The 25,526-nt window shown below is 40.6% G+C and overlaps 1 protein-coding gene across 2 annotated transcripts in view; it reads left to right on the forward strand.

The window, feature by feature from the left end:
• The window catches only part of phf19 (PHD finger protein 19), a 127,915-nt gene that overhangs the window by 23,588 nt on the left and 78,801 nt on the right, over nucleotides 1-25,526 (forward strand). For both annotated transcript variants that reach the window (XM_028808634.2, XM_028808635.2), the window contains exons 2-4: nucleotides 11,262-11,343; nucleotides 14,316-14,411; nucleotides 19,363-19,463. In XM_028808634.2, the coding sequence (XP_028664467.2) occupies nucleotides 11,262-11,343; nucleotides 14,316-14,411; nucleotides 19,363-19,463 (279 nt within the window). The remainder of the gene's footprint in view (nucleotides 1-11,261; nucleotides 11,344-14,315; nucleotides 14,412-19,362; nucleotides 19,464-25,526) is intronic.

The following is a 25,526-nucleotide window of genomic DNA, read 5'->3' on the forward strand; positions in this document are numbered from 1 at the left end:
TTTGAAGGCAAAGGGTGGTCACACCAAATATTGATTTGATTTAGATTTCTCTTTTGTTCATTCACTGCATTTTGTTGATTGATGAAAATAAATGATTAACACTTCCATTTTGGAAAGCATTCTTTGTTTACAGCATTTTTTCACACCTGCCTAAAACTTTTGCACAGTACTGTATATAATAATATAAAATCCAACATCTGTATGTCTGTCCGCATTTAATGAGTGAACTACTTAACGGATTTAGATCGAGTTTTTTCTCTATACTTTGCTTGAACATTCTGGTTGATTTTGTGACTCTCTTTGTGCTAAGTATCATAGTTCACTTGCAGGAGCGATTTATTTGTGCTAATCCAAGAAACAGAAGCTGCGGGCCAAGGGCAGTGGGAAGCGTGGGGACTGGACGGGGCCCTCCTCACTCACACGCCAGCCTCCGTTCGAATCAGTCTGACTTAGGTAGCGATACCTGTTTGTTTGTTAGTTTTAAAAGCTTGTCCTGTTTCACTACTACGCGGGCAGAGCCATGGGGAACGGCTAGTATATACTAAAACATTAAAGTCCCTGTTTCCAGTCTCTCTTAGCAATCTAATTTGTCATCCCTCAACCTCAAAAAACCCCCCTATACAAGTACAAAGGTATACTACATCTACTATATAATAAAACAATAAGGTCTGTGAGTCCAGCCCCTCAGAGCAATCTGATTGGTCAGTTTGACTGTGGTGTGATTGATCAGTAGTTTTGGTGATGCAACAAAAGTGGAAGTGTGAGACACACAAGGAGGAGAAACAACATGGGGGTTATATGGAGAGTCACCTTCCAAGATGGCAAGTATAAAAGGTGGACAGGTTGTGAGAAAGGTGCCTCGAAAATAATGTTAGAGTCTGAGAAGCAGGATTTACAGGAACACACTCAAGTGAGGGAGCACCGGTAAAGAGACATTTACACACACGTGAATAGCGAGGAAAGTAACTGAAAGTGCAGATAGGGAAAAAGTTATTCTGTTACTTGTATTCGATAGATAGCATGGCTATTAATAAATAATTCACGTGATATTTTCGAGGAATGTACATATGCTGACATTGGCTATTGGCTACTGTAATGGTCTTGTCTGTGCCACAGTGAGAAGGAAGATATATTGGTGCAAGTTTGTCTCCAGGTTCCGGCCTCATCTTTTCATTTCAAATACAGATTCAACTGAGAACTCCACTTGAACATGTCTGCAAGGGAGGGACCCAAAAATACCCACAATTGGTCAATAGACTGGGAGTAAGATGTAGTTATTGAATATACTTCTCAGTATGTCATACCTACAGTCTGGTTTGAAGAGTGGCATCGTGCTGAGATGATCTGACGTGTATTTCTGGTTTATTTGTTTCCCAATTTAACACACAATATTTCCATCAGGAAATGTTATATTTTGAAACTTACCATTATTAAGTTTGAAAATATGTTTTTCACATGCAATCTACAAAAGATTGGTAAATGGGCTCAAATGAAATCTAATAATAAGATCACGCAAAGAAACCTAATTAAAACAAAATGGCATTCGGGAGCACTGAACACCAACATCACTTCCATTATTCTACTTCCATTGAATTATGAAGAAAGATTAAAAGAGCTGAGTCTATTCAGTTTAAGCAAAAGAAGATTAAGAGATGACATGATTGAAGAGTTTAAAATTCTGAAGGGAATTAGTCCAGTGGATCGAGACAAGTCAAGTCAAGTTGGGGAGCATGCACTGGTACAGTGCGTTGCCGCACCCACTACACGATGAAACAGCTCAGGATCCCGGTTGGCAACCCCCCAGGCAGACACGTGGTCCAGTCCCACCCTCCGGAAATGACCCTCTATCTTCCACAGCCAGGTGTTATGTGGGTGACCCCTTGGCCTGGTCCAGCCACTCGAGTCTCCAACAATGAGGATCTTTACGAACTGGATCACCCTCGGGGAAACGCACCACATGGCCATAGTGTCGTAATTGATGCTCCATCACAATGCAGGTCATGTGCCTCATTCGGGAATCCATAAGCAACCGCTCATTCGACACAAGTCAAACCAACAGTACCCAAGGACTTTCCAGAGAGACACAGTACCAAAGGAGTCCAGTCTTCGTCTCAGGTCACTGGATAGCGTCCATGTCTCACAACCATATAGCAAGACAGGAATCACCAGGACTCTAAAGACTTGGACCTTCGTCCTTTTGTATAGATATCAGGAGCGCCACACACCCCTTTCCAGCGACCTCATGACTCCCCATGCTCTCCCAATCCGTCTACTGAGTTCATAGGAAGAGTCACCAGAGACATGAATGTCACTGCCAATGTAAACCTCTCGACGAGGTCAACACTCTCTCCGCAGATAGACACACTGCTGATGGCCGTGCCCAAGAGGTCATTAAAGGCCTGGATCTTGGTTTTTATCAGGACACTCGCAAACCCAGACACTCAGACTCAGTCTCTCAATTGCCTCGATCAGAGCATCCATTGACTCCGCGAAGATCACAGCATCGTCAACAAAGTCAAAATCCGTGAACCTTTCTTCACCAACAGATGCCCCACAGCCACTGGACCCCATGACCTTGCCCAACACCCAGTCTATACAAGCATTGAACAGAGTAGGAGCAGAACACACCGCTGACGAACACCAGAATCAACTGGGGAAAAACGCAGAGGTCCAGCCTCCACTCTGCACAGCACTCACAGTACCAGTGTATAGGCCAGCCATGATATCCAGCAACCAAATGTATGTATTTTAAGCTCATTACGATTTTTAAATTCTTTGCTGGTTTCGCACAGCATACACATCCCCATGTTTAAGGTAGACATATTGCACATCTCCAGTGATTCTGACAGGCTACGGTTCCTTTTCTGGCTATGTATTACACAAGTTTGCGTATTGTGTATGCTGCTAAGTTCTTTTTCAGAAGGAGAATTTAATGAAGTACTTTACCTTTGATAGATGGAATATTTGATGTAAGTCTTTTTCTCCATCATGGATAGATTACTCCAGAGAAAACATGTCAAAATTGTTAGCATCACACTGCATCTGTAATCAGCATGGTGTTAAACAAGATTCGCTTGTTTTCAGCAAAAGCTAAATACAAATTGTAACATCAAATCACAGTGCTTAAAGGTTTACATTTACCTATTTGGCTAATGCCTTAACCCAAGGCGACTTGCAGTGTTGTGCATGAACTACCATATATACTCACGTATAAGTCGAGTCTTAAAAGCCAAAAAATCAGACCCCGACTTATACGCCCGTTCAAAAATACGACACTTTTTTTTTTTTTTTACATCTTCTTGCTTCCTCCAATCTCACATCAGTTTCTCAGACACATCGAATTTTGTTGCAGTAACGCAGTTATCAATTTCTTTTGCCACTTCAACGACTTTTAGTTTAAAAGCAGCTTCATATTTTCTTCTGATCGAATGCTCCATCGTAGATAAGGGATGCTCTTATGGTAAAGTTTTATGAGGGTGTGAGATACAAAGAAACACAAAACAATGCAAACGTCGCTTCGGAATAGTTCAGGTATTACTGTGTGGTCACGTAGGCACAATACATAGAAAAATAAAAGACCGTGTGCTCCGTGGTGACTCTCTCAGGTGGGCGTCAGCATATCATAATCTCTTGGACCGATAGCATGCGTTTTCCACATTTGACTTATACGACCAACATTATAAAATACCAGAAATTATACAGTAAAATCAAGCCCTCACTTATCCGTGGGAGAACTTAAATGCAAGTATATACAGTAGTTCAAAAAAGCGTTCATTGAACAAGCTCATTTTTCTAAGAACGGTGAACTTAACGTAACGTATTTGCCTGTGAAGAAATTGAACATGAGCTTGTTCAGTGTTAGGTGACATTCTGGATCTGGTTTAGGTCCAGATTAAACGTTTTGCCTTGCCCTGTAATGCAGGGGTGTAGCCAAATCTGAATATGCTACTCGGATAAACACAAATAGTGGATTTTTACGAATATTTATTTCGTACAAATGTTTTGCCATTTATTTGTATTCTGGGAAAAAATAACGTCAAATCAAATAGGTGCCGTCTGTGTCTGCCTGCTTGTGCTTAATCTGTACCCCCTGCTGACACAAGCATGCAGTGGAGCTCCGCTTTCGCTTTTAGGAAAACATTGGACTTTGCGAGGCCACTTTATATTTTTTCCCGTTGGACATGCGATAAGTGACGCAAATTTTGACCGGCAGCGTAATAAGTTAGTTCACCCACACCCTGGTTCAGCAGTCACCATTTGTGTCACACAGGTGGAAATAGAGCTGTAATTTATATGTATACTATGCATCTATTTAATGTCTTTTTTGACCGGGAGGATGTTAGCATATATGGTTGTACGTGTTTGTTGCTGGGTATAATTCAATAAAGTGTATTTAAATACAATAATTATGAAGATTTTTTTTATTTTATTCAAGAAGTTTACTGTAATAACCTATAAAGCATGCAAAACTGAAAAAAGTAAACTCACGTCATTTATTCTCACTCCTTAAAAAATGCTACATGAACTGAACATGAACGAGTTCAAAATTGAAATGGTGAACTATGAACGTGAATGTATTCATTTTAATCTGTGTGAACTGAACTTTGAGCGAGTTCTTGTGAGGTGTGAACTTGCACAACACTGGAGACTTGAGATACAATTGGTTCCATTTTCTTTTTTTTTTTTGTTTTCCCAATTGGAGCACAGGTAGGTAAAGTGACTTGCTCAGGGTCACACTGTATCCGCAGCAGGATTTGAACCCACACCCTCAGGGGTTGAAGGCCAAAGCCTAACCACTACTCCACACTGCCTTTTATACTTGCAATACAAATCAAATCAGGTAGCCAAATGTAAATGGGAGTTCTCTGTTGACTCCTATATCATTACAACCATGTAATTACAAGCCCTTAAAGTGTGACCTCCAGACGCACCCGGCATACCCATGAATAAAATATCTTGTGGTTAGAGTGTCAAAAAGAGGAAGACCAACCAGCCCACAAAATCCCCTATTAAAGCTACCCTTACGAAAAAAGGAGTAGTATCTGTAAGACCAGACTCAAAAATAGCCTCCCTACATTTCCTGCCATAACCAACTACTTCTCCTTCACTGGACCACTAGGAGTCCCAGAATAGTTCGCTCTGTCTTCAAAGACAGTAAAGTCCAATGTAGGCCTTTTTTTCTTTTCTTATAGCATTTATTAAAAGCATATAACATTCCATACAGTCAAGTCAAACTTAACAAAGCTAAAATCAAATCAGCTCCCACCCACGAGAAAGAGAAGAAGGCCAACAACCAGAGCAAAACTGTTAAGAGTAGTAAAGAGAGAAAGGAGTGTTTTCCCCCAATAAAACTACTTATTCTGAAATGTTATTGATTAAGTCCTGCCTGGTTTTAAAAAAAATTTGCACAGATCCTCTAAGTGAGAATTTGATTTTCTCCAATTTCAAATAGTGTATAACATCAGTTACCCACTGACTTAGGAGAGTTAGGATTTCTTCCAGTTGACCAAGATACATCTACGTGTTAGTAATGAAGTAAAGGCAATTACAGTTTGTTTGGCCTTCTCCACTTTAAGCCCCTCGGTGAGCCCACCAAACACTGCTGTTAATGGATTAGGAGAGATTGTGACACCAAGGCTGCCTGATAGGCATTTAAAAATTTTCGTCCAGAATGATGTTAATTTGGTATTTGACCAAAACATGTGGCCCAGTAAAGCAGGGGCTTGATTGCAACGTTCTCAGGTTGAATCTCGCCCAGGAAACATCTTGGACAATTTTTAAAACGAGACAGATGTGCTTGATAAAAGATTTTATGTTGAATATTTCAATGCTTTGCGCATGTGGATCTCGAGTGAATTCTGTGCCTTCCACTCTGTTTCTGAAATATTGAGTAAGAGATCCATTTCCCACTGTGCTCTGGGATCTTTGAAAGGAAGGGACTCTCCACAGAGGACCTCTGGAGCTCTGACAGAGTGACCATTGGGTTCTTGGTCACCTCCCTGACTAAGGCCCTTCTCCCCCGATCGCTCAGTTTAGATGGCCAGCCAGCTCTAGGAAGAGTCCTGGTGGTTTCGAACTTCTTCCACTTATGGATGATGGAGGCCACTGCGCTCATTGGGACCTTCAAAGCAGCAGAAATTTTTCTGTAACCTTCCCCAGATTTGTGCCTTCGAGACAATCCTGTCTCAGAGGTCTACAGACAATTCCTTTGACTTCATGCTTGGTTTGTGCTCTGACATGAACTGTTAACTGTGGGACCTTCTATAGACAGGTGTGTGCCTTTCCAAATCATGTCCAGTCAACTGAATTTACCACAGGTGGATTCCAATGAAGCTGCAGAAACATCTCAAGGATGATCAGGGGAAACAGGATGCACCTGAGCTCAATTTTGAGCTTCATGGCAAAGGCTGTGAATACTTATGTACATGTGCTTTCTCAGTTTTTTTATTTTTAATAAATTTGCAAAAATCTCAAGTAAACTTTTTTCACGTTGTCATTATGGGGTGTTGTGTGTAGAATTCTGATGCAAAAAATGAATTTAATCCATTTTGGAATAAGGCTGTAACATAACAAAATGTGGAAAAAGTGATGTGCTGTGAATACTTTCCGGATGCACTGTATGTTGTGTTAATCGGAGCTGAGTGCAGCATATACTTCCTGCTTAGCATTTCCCATTTTTATATGTGGCCAACCTTCTGATTACCTGTGTAGATCCTTAGCCACCGAGCCACTACACCGTTGAGTGCAGCATATAACTAGCATATTATAAAGTGCAGTCTCATGAATGAGACATGGCAAACACAGATCTAAAATGTATACTATATACTCTCTGTATATAAAATCCTAAGCCTAAAAGTGCAACAATTTTGTGTAACGATTTTATGTTACGTTTTTTGTCACGCTTTAAATCTGGCTTATTTTAAAACCTACATATATATGTGTTTGGTATCATTCTTTTCAGAATTTATTGAACTTTAATGTGGTGTTGTTAGATTTTCATATTCTTATTCCAATTATAAATTATAAACTAAAATATCAAGAAAGTTGTGATTTTTAATATCAATAGTACTAGGGTGTTGTACCGTGTTAGCCATTATGAATGTAGAGAAAAGCCAAGCAAAATGACACCTTTTATTGGCTAACTAAAAAGATTACAATATGCAAGCTTTCGAGGCAACTCAGGCCCCTTCTTCAGGCAAGATGCTGAAGAAGGGGCCTGAGTTGCCTCGAAAGCTTGCATATTGTAATCTTTTCAGTTAGCCAATAAAAGGTGTCATTTTGCTTGGCCTTTCTCTACATTTTTAATATCAAGAAAGTCGTGGTTTTTAATTTCAATACTCCAATCGGTAAGAGAGTAAATATTTTATTCTCATTTCATGATTAAATAATAATTAATTTTTCTTTTACATATTTATAGAATTTCGTGATTTTGACTGCAAGTGGGGAGGCCTACCAAGCTGCAACTGGGGGTTGGGCGCCAAAGGCTCCAGGGGGTTTGGCCACCTGTTTTGTCTTGGTAGAGTAATATATATTGCTCTACTTTCCCCTATTGTATTATTAATATATAGCCTTAGAATGCCTAATCTCACAGACTTACCACTGTTTATAAGGTATTATTGTATATAACTTATCCCCACCTTCCCTTCTATATCTATAATCTTAGGCAATTAGATGTAGTAAAAGACAAGCAGAAATTAAGTTACAGTTTAAACAATGTATTAGTATTATTGATAATATTCATAAATAATAACAAAATGCAAAGTATATTTGAATATTGGCAACCATACAACCTGATTAAATGATGATATGTAGTTTAGGTGGCACACAGACTTCTGGTTACTTAAATGTCTCTAGTTAAGGCATCATTGATGCTCAGCTTTCAGCCACATGTCTGTTCAAAATGGCTGCTGAGCTGTGCTGTTCATTGTCTTCTCTTCAGGTTAGCAAGAGAGATGCTTCTTCATCATATGTTGGTTGGTAAGAGAGAGATACTGAGGTTAAACACATAAATTTATAGATGTTCTGTCCAATCCCGAGAGCCAATAAGACATCATGGTACTTAAAGGCCTCTGAACCAAGCCATTTCCAAACAGCCATACTTCATACCAGTGGGGGGAATAGAACATCTTAACACCTGCCCCCAAACAATATGTTAAAGTACACCTTAGCCCATTTGCGGGGGTAGAAATGACTTTAGCAAAGAAACACTTGCCAAACTGGTTTAAAACACACATCCCCCAAATCCTGTCGTAAAATTCAAACAGACCCATTCCTAAAGGGGGGATAAACACTAAATTACACTGCTTTGTCTAAATTACAAATAAAGATATACAGTACAAAATATTCATCAAGTTATATGTAAAATCTCACATCACACACCACCCTAGTAAAATATAAAATGTTAAGATTTTTTGTTTAATTTGTTACTAATATATGACACCAAAACAACTGCTTCGGATGCAGAACTGAAAGGCCTCGATAGTTTAGAAGTTTCATAAATTCTGAATACACCTTTTGAGTGCAGGAACTAAAGGGAATCAAAATTGTCATGAGGGGCGTCAGTTCACCAGTGAAACAGGAGAGGGGCTCCAGAAGGGGGACGTCATAGTGTCTTTAGTCCTCGGGTCTGTCCGAGACCTAAAACTGATCTGACTGCAGCTGGACATTTCTCACTCTGGAGAGGATTTCAAAAGTCTCCAATTTTGGGGTTTATAAACACCAGAGTATTGTGGATGAAAGCCGAAAACGGAGAGTAACATCTGGGGTTTCACACAAAAATGTAGTAGTGTGGACGTAGTCTCAGTCAAGCTTTTCTAAAGCACAGTGTAACAAATGCCATCAGACAGCAGGCTTTTGCCACCAGGTGAACCATAACTGAGTGGCCCTCCATGGTCAATTGACAGGTTCTTCAGCAGCTCCTACTTGGTAGGTGGGATTCCCAGAGGAATGGTGCACATATCCAAAGGCACGTTTCAGGGCCTGTTTTTGCCCTAGACATGTCTCACTCCAAAGACATAAGAAAACAAGAAACTTCCTGAAGCTGTGTGTTCAGTGTGAGCCAGCAACGTAGTGGAAAATCACCTAATGGGAACGTTAAAGAGAAACACAATGAGACTGATGATAGAACACTGACGGCATGAGGGGGGTTTTGCAAGTAAATTTTGCGTTTTGCCTTCAGCTTTCTACAAAAGGCTTATAAGTGTTTTTATTATGCACATGTGCATTTTTTTTTATTATTTATTTAAATCATCTGCTCTTATGACACACTTCTGGGGAGCCTTTCTTCTTTGCCTGTTAATATTCCATGCTCCCTGTAAGAGAAGAATCCCTTTGAAGTATTCTAAGCGTGACAGTGTGCTTCATTAAACCACATTTTCCTCTGCTGTTGTTTTCGTTGATTGGATGCATTACCATTTTATCCTAGCTGCAATAAACTATTCTTAAAAAAAGAAAAAAAGGGAAAAAACAAAACAAAAGGAATAGTAAACAGACCTGCTGTTAGATTTGTAGGACTCAAGGGCACACTCATGACAAACTGAAATCAAAGGCAATGCAATAAAGTCTACGATATGAAGATTTCTGCTCCTCTGACTAGTCTGACATTCAGCCAGGCTGCAGCTTTAATGAACTCGTCTTGATATCTTTACATTAACTCATTTCTATCAGAAGCTGCCTTTATTTCATTTTTTTTTAAAGCAGTGTGACTTTTCATAAATTTTATTTTGACCTCAGTTTTTTTTTTTTTTGCCATAAATATGTGACCTTTCCAATCTGAAAATGTCATTGTCATATTACTAAGTTTTGAAAAATACAGAGAATGACTTAAGATTTGATATTCACAGCTGCTGTAAACAATGACACGTCTTCTGAGGCTGGTCTGATATAAATGTTGTGTGTGTACAAGTTTTCATGACTTGGAACTCTGGCAAATCCTTGATGTATTTGAATAAAAGATCTTCCATGGGACAGGAGTGTCAACAGCTTTACAGTACTGGGATGCCACTTTATCTTCCCCCAGTTTAAAGCAATGAAACCAGTTCAGTCAATTTAACACCCTGAATCTACTCAGTCAGTCAGTCATTATCTAACCCGCTATATCCTAACACAGGGTCAAGAGGGTCTGCCGGAGCCAATCCCAGCCAGCACAGGGTGCAAGGCAGGAACAAATCCCAGGCAGGGCGCCAGCCCACCGCAGGGCACACAATACAATACAATACAAAACAATTTAATTTTTGTATAGCCCAAAATCACACAAGAAGTGCCGCAATGAGCTTTAACAGGCCCTGCCCTCTTGACATCCCCCCAGCCTTGACTCTCTAAGAAGACAAGGAAAAACTCCCAAAAAAACCCTTGTAGGGATAAATGGAAGAAACCTTGGGAAAAGCAGTTCAAAAAGAGACCCCTTTCCAAGTAGGTTGGGCGGGCAGTGGGTGTCAAAAAAGAAGGGGGTCAATACAATACAATACACAGAACAGAACAAATCCTCAATACAGTATAAAAATACAAATTTTACAAGTACAGACCAGAATTTAACAGTAGATGGTATCACATAATATGATTTGGATTTGTTCAGAGTCCTGGAGACCTCTGCCATCAAGCTGCCCTCCCCCATTTGGCCATTCTACAGCTGAAACGGCACTGGGCCAGCCAACACACACACACGCACCCCCACAACAACCGCACACTAGGGACAATTTAGAATCGCCAATGCACCCAACCTGCATGTCTTTGGACTGTGGGAGGAAACCGGTGCACCCGGAGGAAACCCATGCAGACACGGGGAAAACATGCAAACTCCATGCAGGGAGGACCCTTGAAGCAAACCCAGGTCTCTTTACTGCAAGGCAGCAATGCTACAATTGCGCCACCGTGCCGCCCTGAATCTACTCATTTATGACAAATCTAATATGAGTGCAAAGTTTTAATGGAATGGCATCCCGACCAGGAATGGAGCAGGTTTATTGTCAGGGCGAGACACCGTAATGGAAGGATGAGAATGGTTTGGCATCCCAGCCAGGATGAGTGCCAGTTCCTTGCCAGGAGGATTAGGCCTGCTTGAAAGGACAGAAGGTTTCTGCCCCAAGAGAACATATTATATTTTATACTGTTGTGGAAAATAATTTGGAGGTCCGTGAAGGTATTGTAAAATAAACCCCAGACAGTTCTGTGTGGTTGTGTCTCGGGGTTTAGGGGCTCAGTGGTGGCCCCTTCTTGTCATACTACCAAGTCATGTCAGTTTAAATTTTATTTTCTTTTGCCAGGTGAGCACTTCTAAGCAAAGCTGCCTTGTCACATTTGAAGACAACTCCAAATTCTGGGTCCTCTGGAAGGATATACAGCACGGTAAGTCAACAGCCTGCTCACTTGTTTACCGAAGTTCAAAATGTGACATTGTGGTAAGCAAAGTTTCCTTAAAGTGTTAGAGTCCTGGGTTTGAATCACAGCTCACTCACTGTCTGTATTACATTTGCCTGTCTTCCCTCCCTCAGCTAAATTCTAATTCCTCTTGAACGGTATTTCTTAAACTTTTTTTTTTTCTTCATGACCCAATTTTGCCTTCTTTGTGTTTTTGAGACCCAGACTCGTCACCAACTGTCATCCTCACCCCCTTGGAGCTTTGCCTCCGACAGTCATTCTGGGTTCCCCTTTGAAGATTCAACACCACAAGCCTATCGCAAACCGCACATAAACCCTTATCCTTATGAATCTCAACTCTGCGAGGTTGAGAATCAGGCAACCCAATACCCAAATTGAATTGCATCCCATCGTTTAAGAAACTATGCTTTAGAAAGATATAGAGTGTGGTAATCAAAGAGGCCATTAAACAGCCCTCTGACTGTCCTGAAGTAGCAATCCCAAGCATTAAATGGTTTCAAAGCACATAGTCCAAAAACATTTCCAACAAATGGCTACTAGAGGACTAAATCACCATCAAATCCTGGCTATAAGGGTGAACACAGAGTCTTTGTAAATAAAAAGATTTTTTTAGCACAAAATTCTCTGTCTCACTAAGAACTTCTCAAGAGCACAAAAGTTGCCAGCAAGGCCATCCCAATAAAATTGCTGGCCTGTTATCACACCTCGCTTCGTGGGGACACCACACATGGAACATAACCTGGGCAGCCTACATACATAAACAAAATCAGCAATAATGCACATGATCAAAAAAGTAACATTTGCATAATCTATATACTCGCATTTAAATTCTCCTGCGGAAAAGTCAGGGCTTGATTTTACTGTATAATTTCCGGTATCTTTTAATGTTGGTCGTATAAGTCGAATGCAAAAAACTCGCTATTGGTCCAAGAGATTATGATATGCTAACGCCCACCCGAGAGAGTAACCATGGAGCACACAGGCTTTTATTTTCTATTTACTGTGCTTACTTGACCACATGGTGATACTCGAACTATTCCGAAGCGACGTTTGCACTGATTTGTGTTTTTTGTATCTCACACCCTCATACACCTTTATCATAAGAGCATCCCTTGTCTACGATGGAGCATTCGATCAGAAGGAAATATGAAGCTGGTTTTAAATTAAAAGTCATTGAAGTGCTGTAGCAAAATTCAATGTGTCTGAGAAACTGGTGCGAGATTGGAGGAAGCAAGAAGATTAAAAAAAAAAAATTAAGTGTCACATTTTTGAACGGGCATATAAGTCGGGGTCTGATTTTATGATCGATTTTTCGGGTTTCAAGACCCGACTTATAAGAATCGAAAATGAACAAAAGGGACATAAAAGACGAATTTGAACCTCAGTCAGGGTACTGAGACATGGTATTGACTTGGTTAAATGTCTAAGCACTTTGAGCTACACTGTTTGTATGAAAATGTGCTATATAAATAAATGTTGTTGTTGTTGTTAAATAATTCACAATGTTTAACATTTCGGAAAAACATGGCACCTTGTTTAGCACTGTTTCTACAAAACCTCAGGCTCCTGAGTTTGCAACCTTGCTCTGTTGTTGTCCATAACACAGGTGTCCTTTTGAAATGTCCTCTGTGTTTATGGTGTAATGTGTTTCATTAGGCTGCAGTAGAATGGTGTGCATGTGTTTGTGTGTGTGTGTTGGTTAACTTGATAGTCCGTACTGTGAGGTACTTCAGTAACAAAGGGGGGCCTTTCTGCATGTCTGATGTCGGCTGCGTTATTAACTGATATTGTATTCTCTTTTTCAATATCTTTCTACACAGGACAGTTTCTGTACTCATATTTCATTATCGTATTTAATATTTATAACCATTTGTTCATGTTCATTTCATTTCCATGTTCATTTTTCATATTCATATTTCATAGCTGTTGTTCCCTGCTTTCATGTTACCGGTAAGAGATCATAGGTTTGAATATCACTGTGACATTTTGGACCTGTTTGGTCCCGTATAATTAGAGCTGCCTGTCTTTGTTTGATTTTTTTATCTTTTATGAAGCTGGCGTGAGTTGACTTGCTGTGTTGGGTTGGATTTACTGGACATTAGCCCATCACACTCATCCTGTCCTGCACGTCTTCAGGGTCGCAGGAGCATTTCCTCAGACTAGGCAGTTTTCTAGGGTGCCGCAATTGAGGGGATTGTGGGGGGGGGGGGGGGTAGCTGACATTTTTTTGTTTTTTTAACGATACAGACCTACTACCACTTGAACTCAACACGATGGTTTGATTATATCCTTTTGTATATCTTCACATACTAGTGAAACTCAATAATGATAATGATTACCCTCAAACTGTAGCGTAGAAGATGCAGACAATGGTAAAATAAATGTAAATGATGAAAAAGGAAATGGAACTGCACACCCTTGAACGCATCACTAAAGGCTGATTTAATTCCAACAATAATCATCTCCTAATAACCTCACATTAAAACTTGGCAAATATCCTTCCTTCGTTCCCTGCTGTTCGCCACCATCTACAAGATTTGTGGTCCTGCCGCGCAAAAGCAACTCTCCACATTCCGCCTGCCGTGCATTGATTGGATAGTTACTTTACGTTATTTGCATACACAAGGTAAATAGGGATTGTGGGCAAAGATTCCTATTTAAAGATAATCATTATACTTGAATTTCATTGAATTTTGTGATTATAGTATGACTTGTATGTTTATGTAGACTTAAGCTAGAATGTCACCATCATCGTAAGGTGCGTGCATGGCTACCTATTTTAGGCAGATTTTGCTTTGACTGATCTTGAATTTTCAAAGTAGGATGAGTTTCGCTCTGACTGGACTTCTTTGACAGCTTCTGCTAGTGCTCATTCTTCAGGCTCTGACTAACCCGAGTTCTGATGCCTTTGATTTTTGTCTCTCATTTCATTTTCACAGCTGGTGTTCCTGGGGAGGAGCCAAAATGCACTGTGTGCTCTGGGACGACGCTGACATCACAAAATGAAATTCTTATTTGTGGGAAGTGTGGACTCGGTAAGGATTGGACCCAGCTGCTTGGTGGTGGTGGTGGCGGCGGAGAGGGTGGAGTGTGTTTAAGGGGATATGGGTTAGAGCTGTAATGCATTTGTAATTTGAACTCTCTGCATGCCTGTGCAGCCTCTCACAAACGCGACAGCAGGTGGATTAGGGGATCCAGATGAACACTCCATAATGTTTCAATAAAGACTTCCTGCAGTTGCAGTTTTGAAAAGCTGTGTCTCTGCACATTTGTTCACTTCCTCAAGAGGAGATCTTTGGGTTGTTTTTTTTATCTCTGAACTATTCCACTAAAGTGAGAGCTTCTGTGGCTGCAGTAAAAGGTATGTGGGAGCCAGGCCCATGAATATTCACTCATTGCACACTAGAGAGAAGCTACACCCACACATATTGGTGATGAAGGCTGTCCGTTATCTTTTCCTAATACACAATAGTCTCATATAATGGAGTGGCTCATTCATTTGCTTATAAGAACATAAGAAATTTGACAAACGAGAGGAGAGCATTCGATCCATAAAGCCTGTTTGTTTACAACAACAACAACAACATTTATTTATATAGCACATTTTCATACAAAAAGTAGCTCAAAGTGCTTTACATAAGGAAGAAAAGAAAAATAAAAGACAAAATAAAAAATTAAAATAAGGCAACATTAGTTTAACATAGAAAAGGAGTAAGGTCCGATGGCCAGGGTGGACAGAAAAAACAAAAAAAAAAACTCCAGAAAGCTGGAGAAAAAAAATAAAATCTGTAGGAGTTCCAGGCCACGAGACCACCCAGTCCCCTCTGGGCATTCTACCTAACATAAATGAAATAGTCCTCTTTGTAGTTAGGGTTCTCACGGAGTCACTTGATGCAGGTAAAAGCTAAGCTGTCCCAATATCTCATCCAGACTTTACTTAAAGGTTGTCAAGGTTTCTGCTTCAACTCCATATCTTGGTAGTTTGTTCCAGAGTCCCACTAATCTTTGTGTAAAGAAGTCCTTTCTGGCTTCAGTTTTGATGCTTTTGAGGTGGATGTTGACAAGAGTGTCTTCACACAGCTACTGACCACCACATGAACGCGTTCAGCACTACGATCACATGGGCACCAATCAGCTAATGCTGGGACATCACTTTTGTTTTTGATCTCCAGATCACTTGTATCAAAATCGGAGTCTGATAAGTCAGAGTTAGATTCAGCTATAATACACAAAACATGGAGTATTTTGCTTCGTGCATTCGCTTCAATCTTTCGCCAGATCCACCTTTAGCTTTGCCGGCCGGTGCCTGCGTGAAGACAGAACCAGCTGCCAGCAGCTGCTTCTGCTGCACATTCCTGCCGGCAGCCGAAAAAATATTCAGCCCTCACAGAGTTAAATATACTTCCCCTTAATTTCCAGTGATGTCCTCGAGTATGTGAGTCACACTGAAGCCAAAACAATGTTGCCTTTGAGGATTTTAAATACCTGGATGAGGTCCTCACGCTGTTTCCTCAGCTTGAGACTAAACAGGTCTAATTCTCTGAATCTGTCACAGTCAAACGGCCTTAATTCCCATGATGCACTTGTTTGACTCTCCTTTGCACAGCTTCAAGGGCTGCTGTGTTTTTCTTCTACCGTGTTGACCAGAACTGCACACAGAACTCCAGATATGGTGTTACTAGTGCATTATATAGTTTGAGCATAACATCCCTTGACTTAAATTCAGCAGTTTTTATGATATAACCTAACATTTTATTTGCTCTTTCATTGCTTCTCTGCATTACTTAGTCAATGAAAATGTGTCAACATAAACCCCTTAAATTCTTTTCAGAGGTTGCTTCCTGTATAACAGTGTCTCCTGACTTGTATTTATAACTTGTCACAAATGTGCGCATGGGAGGCAACTGGAGGGCTTAAATGATAGTAGTACCACGCCAGACCAGGGGGTGGTGAGCTGCACTAACTTCCTCGGGAAATCCCACTAGGTGCCGGTGCTATTGATGGCGTCACTTCTGGTACCCGTGCCATTGATGACGTCACGTCCGGTCCCCAGAGGTGCCACTTCCGGTCTCGATGACATCATTTCCAGTTCCGGTCACAGCCTTTAAAGCCACCATTTTACCAAACTAAAATCAGTTCTGTTTTTGACTCAAACCTGTGAACATCTCGATCAATTCAACCCTTTTTTGCAGCCAAGGCACAATATACGGGTGGCTGTCCCAAACCTTTTGATGTCAGTGGTCTGCTTTTGTGACAGTGGCATAGGAGCGCTGGTACTGGAAGTGACGTCTCCGGGGACTGGAAATGGTGTCATCAATGGCACCAGTACCGGAAGTTACATCATGAATTGCACCAGCACCTACTGGGATTTCCCAAGGATAGTCTGAAGAGGGCAGAGAGAGGAAGTTAGTGCAGCTTGCCACCTCCTGGTCTGGCGTGGTACTATTATTATTTAAGCCCTCTAGCTGCCTCCCATGCACATGTGTGTGTCAAATTGATGTTCCTTTTGCCCACATGTAGCACTCTGCACTTTTCTACATTAAACTGCATGTTCCAGGAATTCACCCAGTTCTGAAGGTCTTTTTGAATTCTTTTTGCTGCAACCTCAGTGTCTGCCATCCCTCTAATTTTAATGTCATCTGCAAATTTCACAATTTTACAAATACAGCAGAATCAGTGTCAATATAAAACAGAAAAAGTAACAAGGGTCCAAGAACAGATCCCCGAGGGACTCCATTGATGACCTTGTGCCATGTGGAGCATTCTACTGTTATCTTGTACTCTTCCACTCTGAGTTTACCCCTTAACAGGCATGGCTGGATGGTATTAAAGGCACTGGAGAAATCAAAAAACATAATCGTTACAGTGCTATCCAGATGGAAATAAGTCTTGTGGAGCAGATAGATAAATACATCATCTACTCCAGTCGTCGTTCAAGCGAAACATTGCAGTCAGTCGAAGTGGTCTTTCATAAGAGGACTCAAAGTCCAGGACCAGCCTCTCAAAGGTCATCATGATTTGTGACACAATGACTACTGGCCTGAAGCCATTAGGCAAAGAGGAGCCTCCCTTCTTTGGAAATGGTGAAAATGCAAGACATTTTCCACAGCAACAGCTCTTTTTACAGCCCCCCTGAGTAATTTATTTGTTAGTTGGTCAGCACTAACCTTAAGAACTCTTGGACTGACTGCATCTGGTCGTAGCTTTTCCTGTGTGTAGCCTCCTCAGTTGGCCATCAGTTATGGACAGCCCATAATAATGTTCAGGAGTGGACTCGTCACTAGTTGAAGCGGTAGGAGGTGTTGATGCATTAGAGATGGTGTGGAGGGAAGTGGTCTTTGGAAAAACATGTTGGTGGAAAAAGAGAAATATATTAAAACCTTTGTTGACATTCCATTGTTGCACCTGAGCCCTGGATTGCTTGAGACTAGTAGTTATGCCCAGTACATTTCAGACATCTTTTATTTTTTTATTTCAGCGAGTTTGTTTTCTGTTTCAGCTCAGCAAGTTTCCTTCCCTTCACTTATCTTTGTCTTCAGCACTCCCTGTACTCCCTTTAGAGCCTCTTTTGTCAGAAGATTTGAATGCTCTCTTCTTCTCATTCATGAGATTTTTTAGCTCTTTAGTAATCCAGGGCTGGTTGCTTGGAAAGCTTTGCACTGTTTTTGAGGGTACAACAGTGTTGACACAGATTAATATAGTCTGTGATGCAGTGACCGAATCCCTCAATCTCGTCACTATGTGACTCACACATCATTTCCCAGTCTGTCTATTGGAAACAATGACTTTGGATAAAAACATCTGCCAAATATTCAATAATAAGATACAGAACACAGGCAACAGTGTTAGCTGACAAAGGATGACAGACAAATACAACTAACAGGGAAAATGCAGTTGGGGAACTGAAGGAATGCCGAAGGGCAATGAAAAAGTTTGGTCCCGGAGCTCACTAGTAATGCTTAAGATATATCTATTTTATGTCCAAAATTGTCAAGAGGGACTTTACTCCCCCACGGCTTGCTTCCCTGGTACAAATGTCTCTTGAAAAGCAATAGCGACATTAGCATTTATTTATTTCATTATTGAAATTGTCATTAATTCATACTCCTTCTTAGCTTTCAAAATCTTCAACAGAGAAGCCGACCAAGGATAGATTCTAAAGTGACACCATTAATATCAGCATCCAGAACAATTTTCTAGTCCATTTTCCCTTAACTTATTCTCTTCTTCACAAAAATAGAGAAATAAGTAAGTTTACCAAAAAGTTACCTTTTGTGCCTTCTCATACCCATCATTACCATCTCTCCCAACAATGTCTTTACCTCACCAAGCCTACCTTCGGCATATTCCAACTATTTATACCCAAATCGAACTTCTGTTTTTGTGACAGTGGTATGAGAAAATGGCAGTGCGGCAAAATTCAGTTACATTTGCTATGTATTATGGAACAGACATGTGACAGAGCCTCACATTTTTATTTTGTGTTGCACTGTTGAATTTGTCTTATTTGTCACAATCTTTTTTTTTTTTAAATAAAGTAGCTGCTTATTGACGAGAAGTTATCCCTTCTCAAAAATCTCCCAATTATCCTGTAGAGGCATCGGGAATAGAGTATACAAGTAATTACAGTTAATAATCCGAATGGTAGCTCAGAGCCGACGAGGTTTGGATGCTGTCTGTATTAGCATTGAGTGCTAATGCTGGGCGGGGGCTTGGCAGTTTGTCAGATGGCTTCTCTGTACTCTTAAGCAGGAAGGGTTGATGTTAAATATAGAAAAATGGGCCCTGATGACTTTTTTGACGGTTGCAATTAATTTCAATAAGGCTCAGCGAAACTCCCCGAGTGAATGTAGCCAGTTGCAGACAACTCTGCATCCCCCCACCTGCCACCCTTTACACTTGGGAATTCGTGCAACACAGAAAGAATTCACAATTTTCCTGCTTTCTTTTTCTTATAACTTTGTTTGTGTTTTCTGTTTATCGCAGGTTACCACCAGCAGTGTCACTTACCACCAGTGGAAAGCCCTCTGGACACAAGCGCCACGCCTTGGTTTTGTAGAAGATGCATTTTCGCATTAGCAGTAAGGGTAAGATAACAAAAAAGAAAAGAAAAACAAATGGATGAAGTGTTACACACGGTAGCACATTTGACATTTCACTCTTCTTCCTTACAACATGATTCCATTTCTTTGTGAATTAGATGAGATATCAGAAGCCGTTGAATAAGGGGAGTAGAGCATTGACCAGATCTCCTACTCTGGTTACACCTGTTAAACGTCCATCCATCCATTTTCCAACCCGCTGAATCTGAACACAGGGTCACGGGGGTCTGCTGGAGCCAATCCCAGCCAACACAGGACACAAGGCAGGAACCAATCCTGGGCAGGGTGCCAACCCACCGCAGGCCTGCTAAACGTCCAGTATGAATTTTCTGTTGTCACGGAGAGCCTGTGAAGCATTTGTTTTGTTGTGGTAGGGTCTTAGGGTGACCCTATTCTTCCCTTTTTACTCTTTATTATGTACACCTGAATAAAATGCCCCAAATCTCTTCTATAGTTCTCATACGTTACACTACCTTTTATATCTATGGCCTCAGGCAACATGATAGAGTACCAGAACAGGCAGGAGAGAAAGTTACATATTTATTATTACTGTATTATAGCTAATATGTCCAAAATAGTACAAATGTGAGTGTTAGTAAAATAATTTTAATACAGTCTAATAATCAGTTTATCTTGCTTAGGCCACCAGGTGGTTCTCTGTTATAGTATGATCCAAAGTGGTCCAGCATCTGCATATGGCCAGGCAGCAGAAATGGCCTCTCCTTAGAATGGAAAATTACAGTGAGAGGGCCTGCAGCCCTTGACTCACCATTAAAACAGGCAAAGAAACAAGGGTCTAATACATGCTTTGCAATTTCTCTAGTTTCAAATGATGAACCAATGGAGTTTTAAACAAACATCAAAGAATAGATATGCAATGCAGAAATAAAAAGAACTAGAAAACAGAAAAGGTTTTGGGGTAGCCACCCCATTTACTTGAAACAAGCAGTCTGAGCAAAAAACAACTTTATAGCCTGGAGTCCAAAACAGAACTGAGTTACAAAATGAAAATGGGGGTTATATAGGTGCACTGGAGGAAGTGATGGCAGAACTGGAAGGACATCCTTCGACTCAGGCAGGATTTCCTTTGTCTGGTCTGCAGAGGAAAGAGAGAAAGGATCAGTGGATACTGCCACCCCCTGGTCCGACGTGTAATTACATCCATTCAAGCCCCTCAGCTGCCTCCCATGTACACGTGTCTGACAACAGGTAATTAAGTCATAAACTGGCCCTCTCTACCGGTCAATTGTCCTCCCCATCACAGATGGCCAGAGTGAGAAATTCTTGTTAGTAATCACAATCCTAAAAGTCTTGGTGGAGGCAATTACAATTGCTTACAGATTGTTTACAGATACTTTCTGTTAAATATCTTAAATGAAAAGTTTAAAACAATTATCAAAATATTAAATATTAATCCACATTATAAGCATGGTATTAGTCCCAATAGCAGTGGCACAAGAGAAAGGCACCTTGTTGTGACAGAATGACACTGTCCCTAAAATAGGCAATGTTCAGTTGAAGCACATACTGTACTTGCAGTACATGCATATACAGTTGGCCCATGCGATTTGTGGGGGTTAGTCGCACAAGATGTATGTTGGGTATTGGGCTGGTTTTTTGCACCATTACATGATTTTTAAGCTATCCTTAGGCTATACATTTCTTAAGGATCAGGCAACCCTGATGTAAAGTAAAAACTGATTGGTTGATTGAAAGAGGCAAATTGCTCAAAATGCAGGATTTCTATTAAGCAGTTCAGTTTTTCCGCTATTTACACTTTATTTTTTATGTAACCATTTTCTTTAGGAAACACCACCTTAAGGCATTTTACAATTACTGAGATATACTGCAATTATTTACACTGATTTCATACAGGACAACAGTGACTCAGAAGTAATGCTGGACCCAGCATTGGTTTGTAAAGTCCAATGCCTTAGCCCCTAGATCATACTGCCTATGGTAATTGCATTTACAGGAATAGATAACATTAAAAGTAGACACTTTAATTAACATCAAAGGTTTTTTTTTATATAATTGATTTTATTGAAATCACACAACATTCCATACAAGAAGTTAATACTGGAAATTCCTACAATTTTAGCCTTGATTTACCAGTACACACCGCTTACGTTTGTTACATTCACTCAGACATAATGGCAGCCAAGGGCCTGTCACTGCCAATGCTTGGTTATAGATCAAATACAAAACAACTTCAGAATACCTCTGCAGATGCCAAGGGCCTATTGCTGCTCCTGTGCGCTTTCCCTGAAAGGGTTCTAATTCAGAATACCTTAGCAAAGGCCAAGAGTCACTTCACGAGCTGCGCTCCTGCTGGGACGTACCAGATACAACATTTTTGTAAGGGCTACACAAATCAAACACAGCAAGGGTGGCAACCTCAGCTTCAAAGCATTAGCGGGCCCTGCTCATAGCTCGTTTATACTTGACGCCACAGTGTCTTCTAAGTATGCAGTAATTAGGACGTGGCTCCGTGTATCCAAAATGGTGAATTTCAAGGAGAGGCTGGTTGCTTGGGTGCCACAATGATGAACTAAATATGACGCAACAAGTCATCAAAACGCAAGGAGGACATACAGAACATTTGAAATGAATCGTTCATCATGTAGGACCCCCACTCTCAAGAATATTACACTCACCCCTCCTTCACTGCTTTTGGTCAACAGTTCTAACGCTCCACCTTCTTCTTTTCTTCCTTCTAAGTCAATAATAGGAGGCACAATTCTTCTTCTATCAGCATAGCCTCACATTTTCTGCTGTGACATTTTTATCTACGGGATGCTGATCAAACACTGTCACCTACTGAGTAGGAGACTATCAAAGCGGCAATCAAATAGGATGCAACTGTGCTGTGGTCTGTGTGCAGGGTTCATATGTAAATGTAAAACCAGGCTTTATTCTCACAGGCCCATTTTAGAGTCACCAGTTAGACTAACATACACATCTCTGGGGATGTGAGGAAGAAAACCTGCATAGCCCGGAAGTAAAATCCACACAGACACAAGGAGAACAACCAGAAACATGACTTGAACCCAGGGTGTTGGATCTGTTAAACAACAGCAGTAACCACTGTGCCACCATGCCATTAAATTTCAATAGTAATTACATGCAATGAGAAGTGAAGCAAAATGGCACCTTTTATTGGCTAACTAAACAGATTACAATATGAAGCTTTCTTGGAAATTCAGGCCCCTTCTTCAGGTAAGTCATAGTACCATAGTAATAGTCATAGTAATAGAAATTTTTTGCAACAGTGCTTGCTTGCACAGCTGTATGATAGAAACTGGCATACAGATAAAACTCACATCAAATTGTGTTTATGTAAATATGTATTTTGTTTTGGAGAATGCTCTGATATTTGCTTAAATACTTAATTGTTACACAGTGTGCATTCTTTCTTTAATATAGGTTTAGTCAAACATACTGAATGCTGCCCAGTTGTTTCACTTTTCAACCAATTATGTAAAGCCGGCCATGCGTGAAGACAGGTTGGTGCAACAAGATTGTAGCACTTATCAGAGTCTGTCTGTGCAACATTTTTATGATTTCTGGGATAATTTAGAAGTGGCCTGACAGCTGCTATGATATACTGCCTTCAGGATGAAATCACAGCAGATGGTATAAGATGTTACTGATGGAGCTTTTGTTAGCACAAAAACTTAAACAGAACTGAAGTGGCACAACTTTTTGCCTATGGGACAGTTGATCAATAAGCAGTTAAACATAGTAGTGGTCCTATATATTCTTACATTGAATTTTTAAAACCTAGCTATTGACCTGCTGCCCCTGACAGTGTATCTTTTTCGAAAAAAGATTGCCGGGTTTCTTTGTTTAGTTTTTTTATGTGCATTCAGTAAAACAAAGGGCTCTTTTAAGTTTTGTTAGTGGGTCACACACCTTTAAACTTATATACTCGGTGTCCACTTTATTCAATAAACTCTAGCTGCGGACCTCCAGAGCTCTACTCCATTGAGTACTATACTGTACGAGGGACGTTCAAAAAGTTTCCGCATTTGTTTTTAACTCTCTTTATTAAGAATTTCAAAAGCAAATTCCATCACTTTTCTGCGTAGTCACCTTTGTTTGCAATGCAATTTTCCCAGCGTCATACCTACTTTTTAATGCCCAATTACTACTCCTCCCGCCTTCACCGTTTCCAATGAAAATATAAATGTGCGGAAACTTTTTGAACGTCCCTTGTATTATGTCAGTGTTAAAACCTGGTTACATTAGTTTTAATATTAGGGTTGAGGGAGGGTTATCTGACTCAAGTCAAGTAAACCAGGTGACAGAAACATGCAATCCAATTGGCTGTTCAGCAGAGCCACTGAATCGTGGCGCTGCAGAGGTCTGCAGCTGGACCCATCTCACGTTATTAGGTCCTGTGACTCGAACACAAACTGCCTGCTCCTGCAAATAGCCAATCAAGTGTCTGTAACTCAATATACAGCATAGAGCGTGCATACAAGGTTAAGGGGCTTAGGTGTTTCTTAACCAAACATCAGAATAGCCAAGCAGGACTGACTGTGTAATGATTTTTGTTGCCAGATGTAGTTGTTCCAATTGCCCACCTGGGATTTTAATGCACTACAGTCTTTAGAGTTTACAAAGCATGTTGTCAAATCAAAATGCATCTGTGAGCAAAAGCACCTTTTTAATGAGAGAGGCCAGAGGAAAATGGCTAGACTTGTTCAAATCCTCAAATAACAGCTGTTTACAATGGTGGTGCACAGAAGGGCACCTCTGAATGGACCTTAAGGCAGATGGGCTGTAGCAGCTGAAGGCTACACCAGGTTTCACGTCCGTCAGCTAAGAACGAGAAGATGTGGCTGTAATTGGTACTTGATTATTAAAACTGAATATTAATAAAATATCACCTAGTGTTATAAATCTCAGTTTCAGCCTTGATAGTAGGTCAAACTTTACTATAGGTAACAGGAATCCACAGATCCTTGCAGCCTCTCAGTAAAGGATGATGGTGGTAGTGTGATGATGTATGAATGTTTGTTTGGTATACATTAGGCCTCAATACTAAGACAGTGTCATGCCATGACATACCTTAGCATTCTTAGTGACCATGGTGCATCCCATCTGAGACAACAGTCTACTCTTTTCATTTGAGCCAACAAGCCTGATCACACAGCACTTATCATCTCAAGATGTTTCCACAAATATGACACTGACTGCATCTTACTTCAGTAGCTCAACCATCCCCAAATATCAATTCAAAAGAACACTTTTGAGATCAGGGTGAAACAGGAGGTTCACAACATGAAAAACCTGCAGGAACTGTGATGCTATCAATTTAGCATGGACCAGCATTCCTAAGGAATGCTTCAAGCATCTAGTTAAGTCCAGGCCTCAAAGAATTCGGACTGTCCTAGGGGTAAACAAGTTTCTTACTGTTTCCTTAAGAGGCATTTGCTCTCCGGAAATGTGTTCTTTTCAATTGCAGCATTTTAATTAACCTGAATTTAAATAATTATAAGTTAAAAAGGTATTATCCCCCCTAGCATGCAATATGACGGTTACAAGATTACACGAGAAGTATAAAGGATAATTTAGCTCTTTACTGACGGTTTCACGCGGTATTACAGACGGGAAGCTTATGACAGACTCTATCAAGCAATGTGGGTGTCTTGACCTACGCAGTCTGCCATCTTTCGTCGCCACGCTGAAAGGATTTTCACCGGACGGAAGACATAATCTTCAGCAGCTTCAAAGTGTGTTGGCCATAGGTTCATCCTTATATTCTGGTTGCTCCATGTGCAGGCTCCTTCTATGGATCCAAACAAGGACAGGAAAAGACTCGAATCCCACCTTCAAAAATGCAGGAATAGCACAATGCCTACATACAGTTCTCATTCTCCCAACAAGGAAAGAGGATGGTGTGCTGACAGAAGACAGAAATATACTAGTCTGTCTTTAGGCTGACTATTCAATTCTCCAGTTGTCTTTGGCTCTCTAGTCCTGTGCTTGGCTCGGCAATTCTAAATGCTGATGCTGTGCCCCTGTGTGCCATACTTGGTC

Source organism: Erpetoichthys calabaricus, chromosome 9, assembly GCF_900747795.2.
Source record: "Erpetoichthys calabaricus chromosome 9, fErpCal1.3, whole genome shotgun sequence".
In the NCBI taxonomy this organism is placed as follows: Eukaryota; Metazoa; Chordata; class Cladistia; order Polypteriformes; family Polypteridae; genus Erpetoichthys; species Erpetoichthys calabaricus.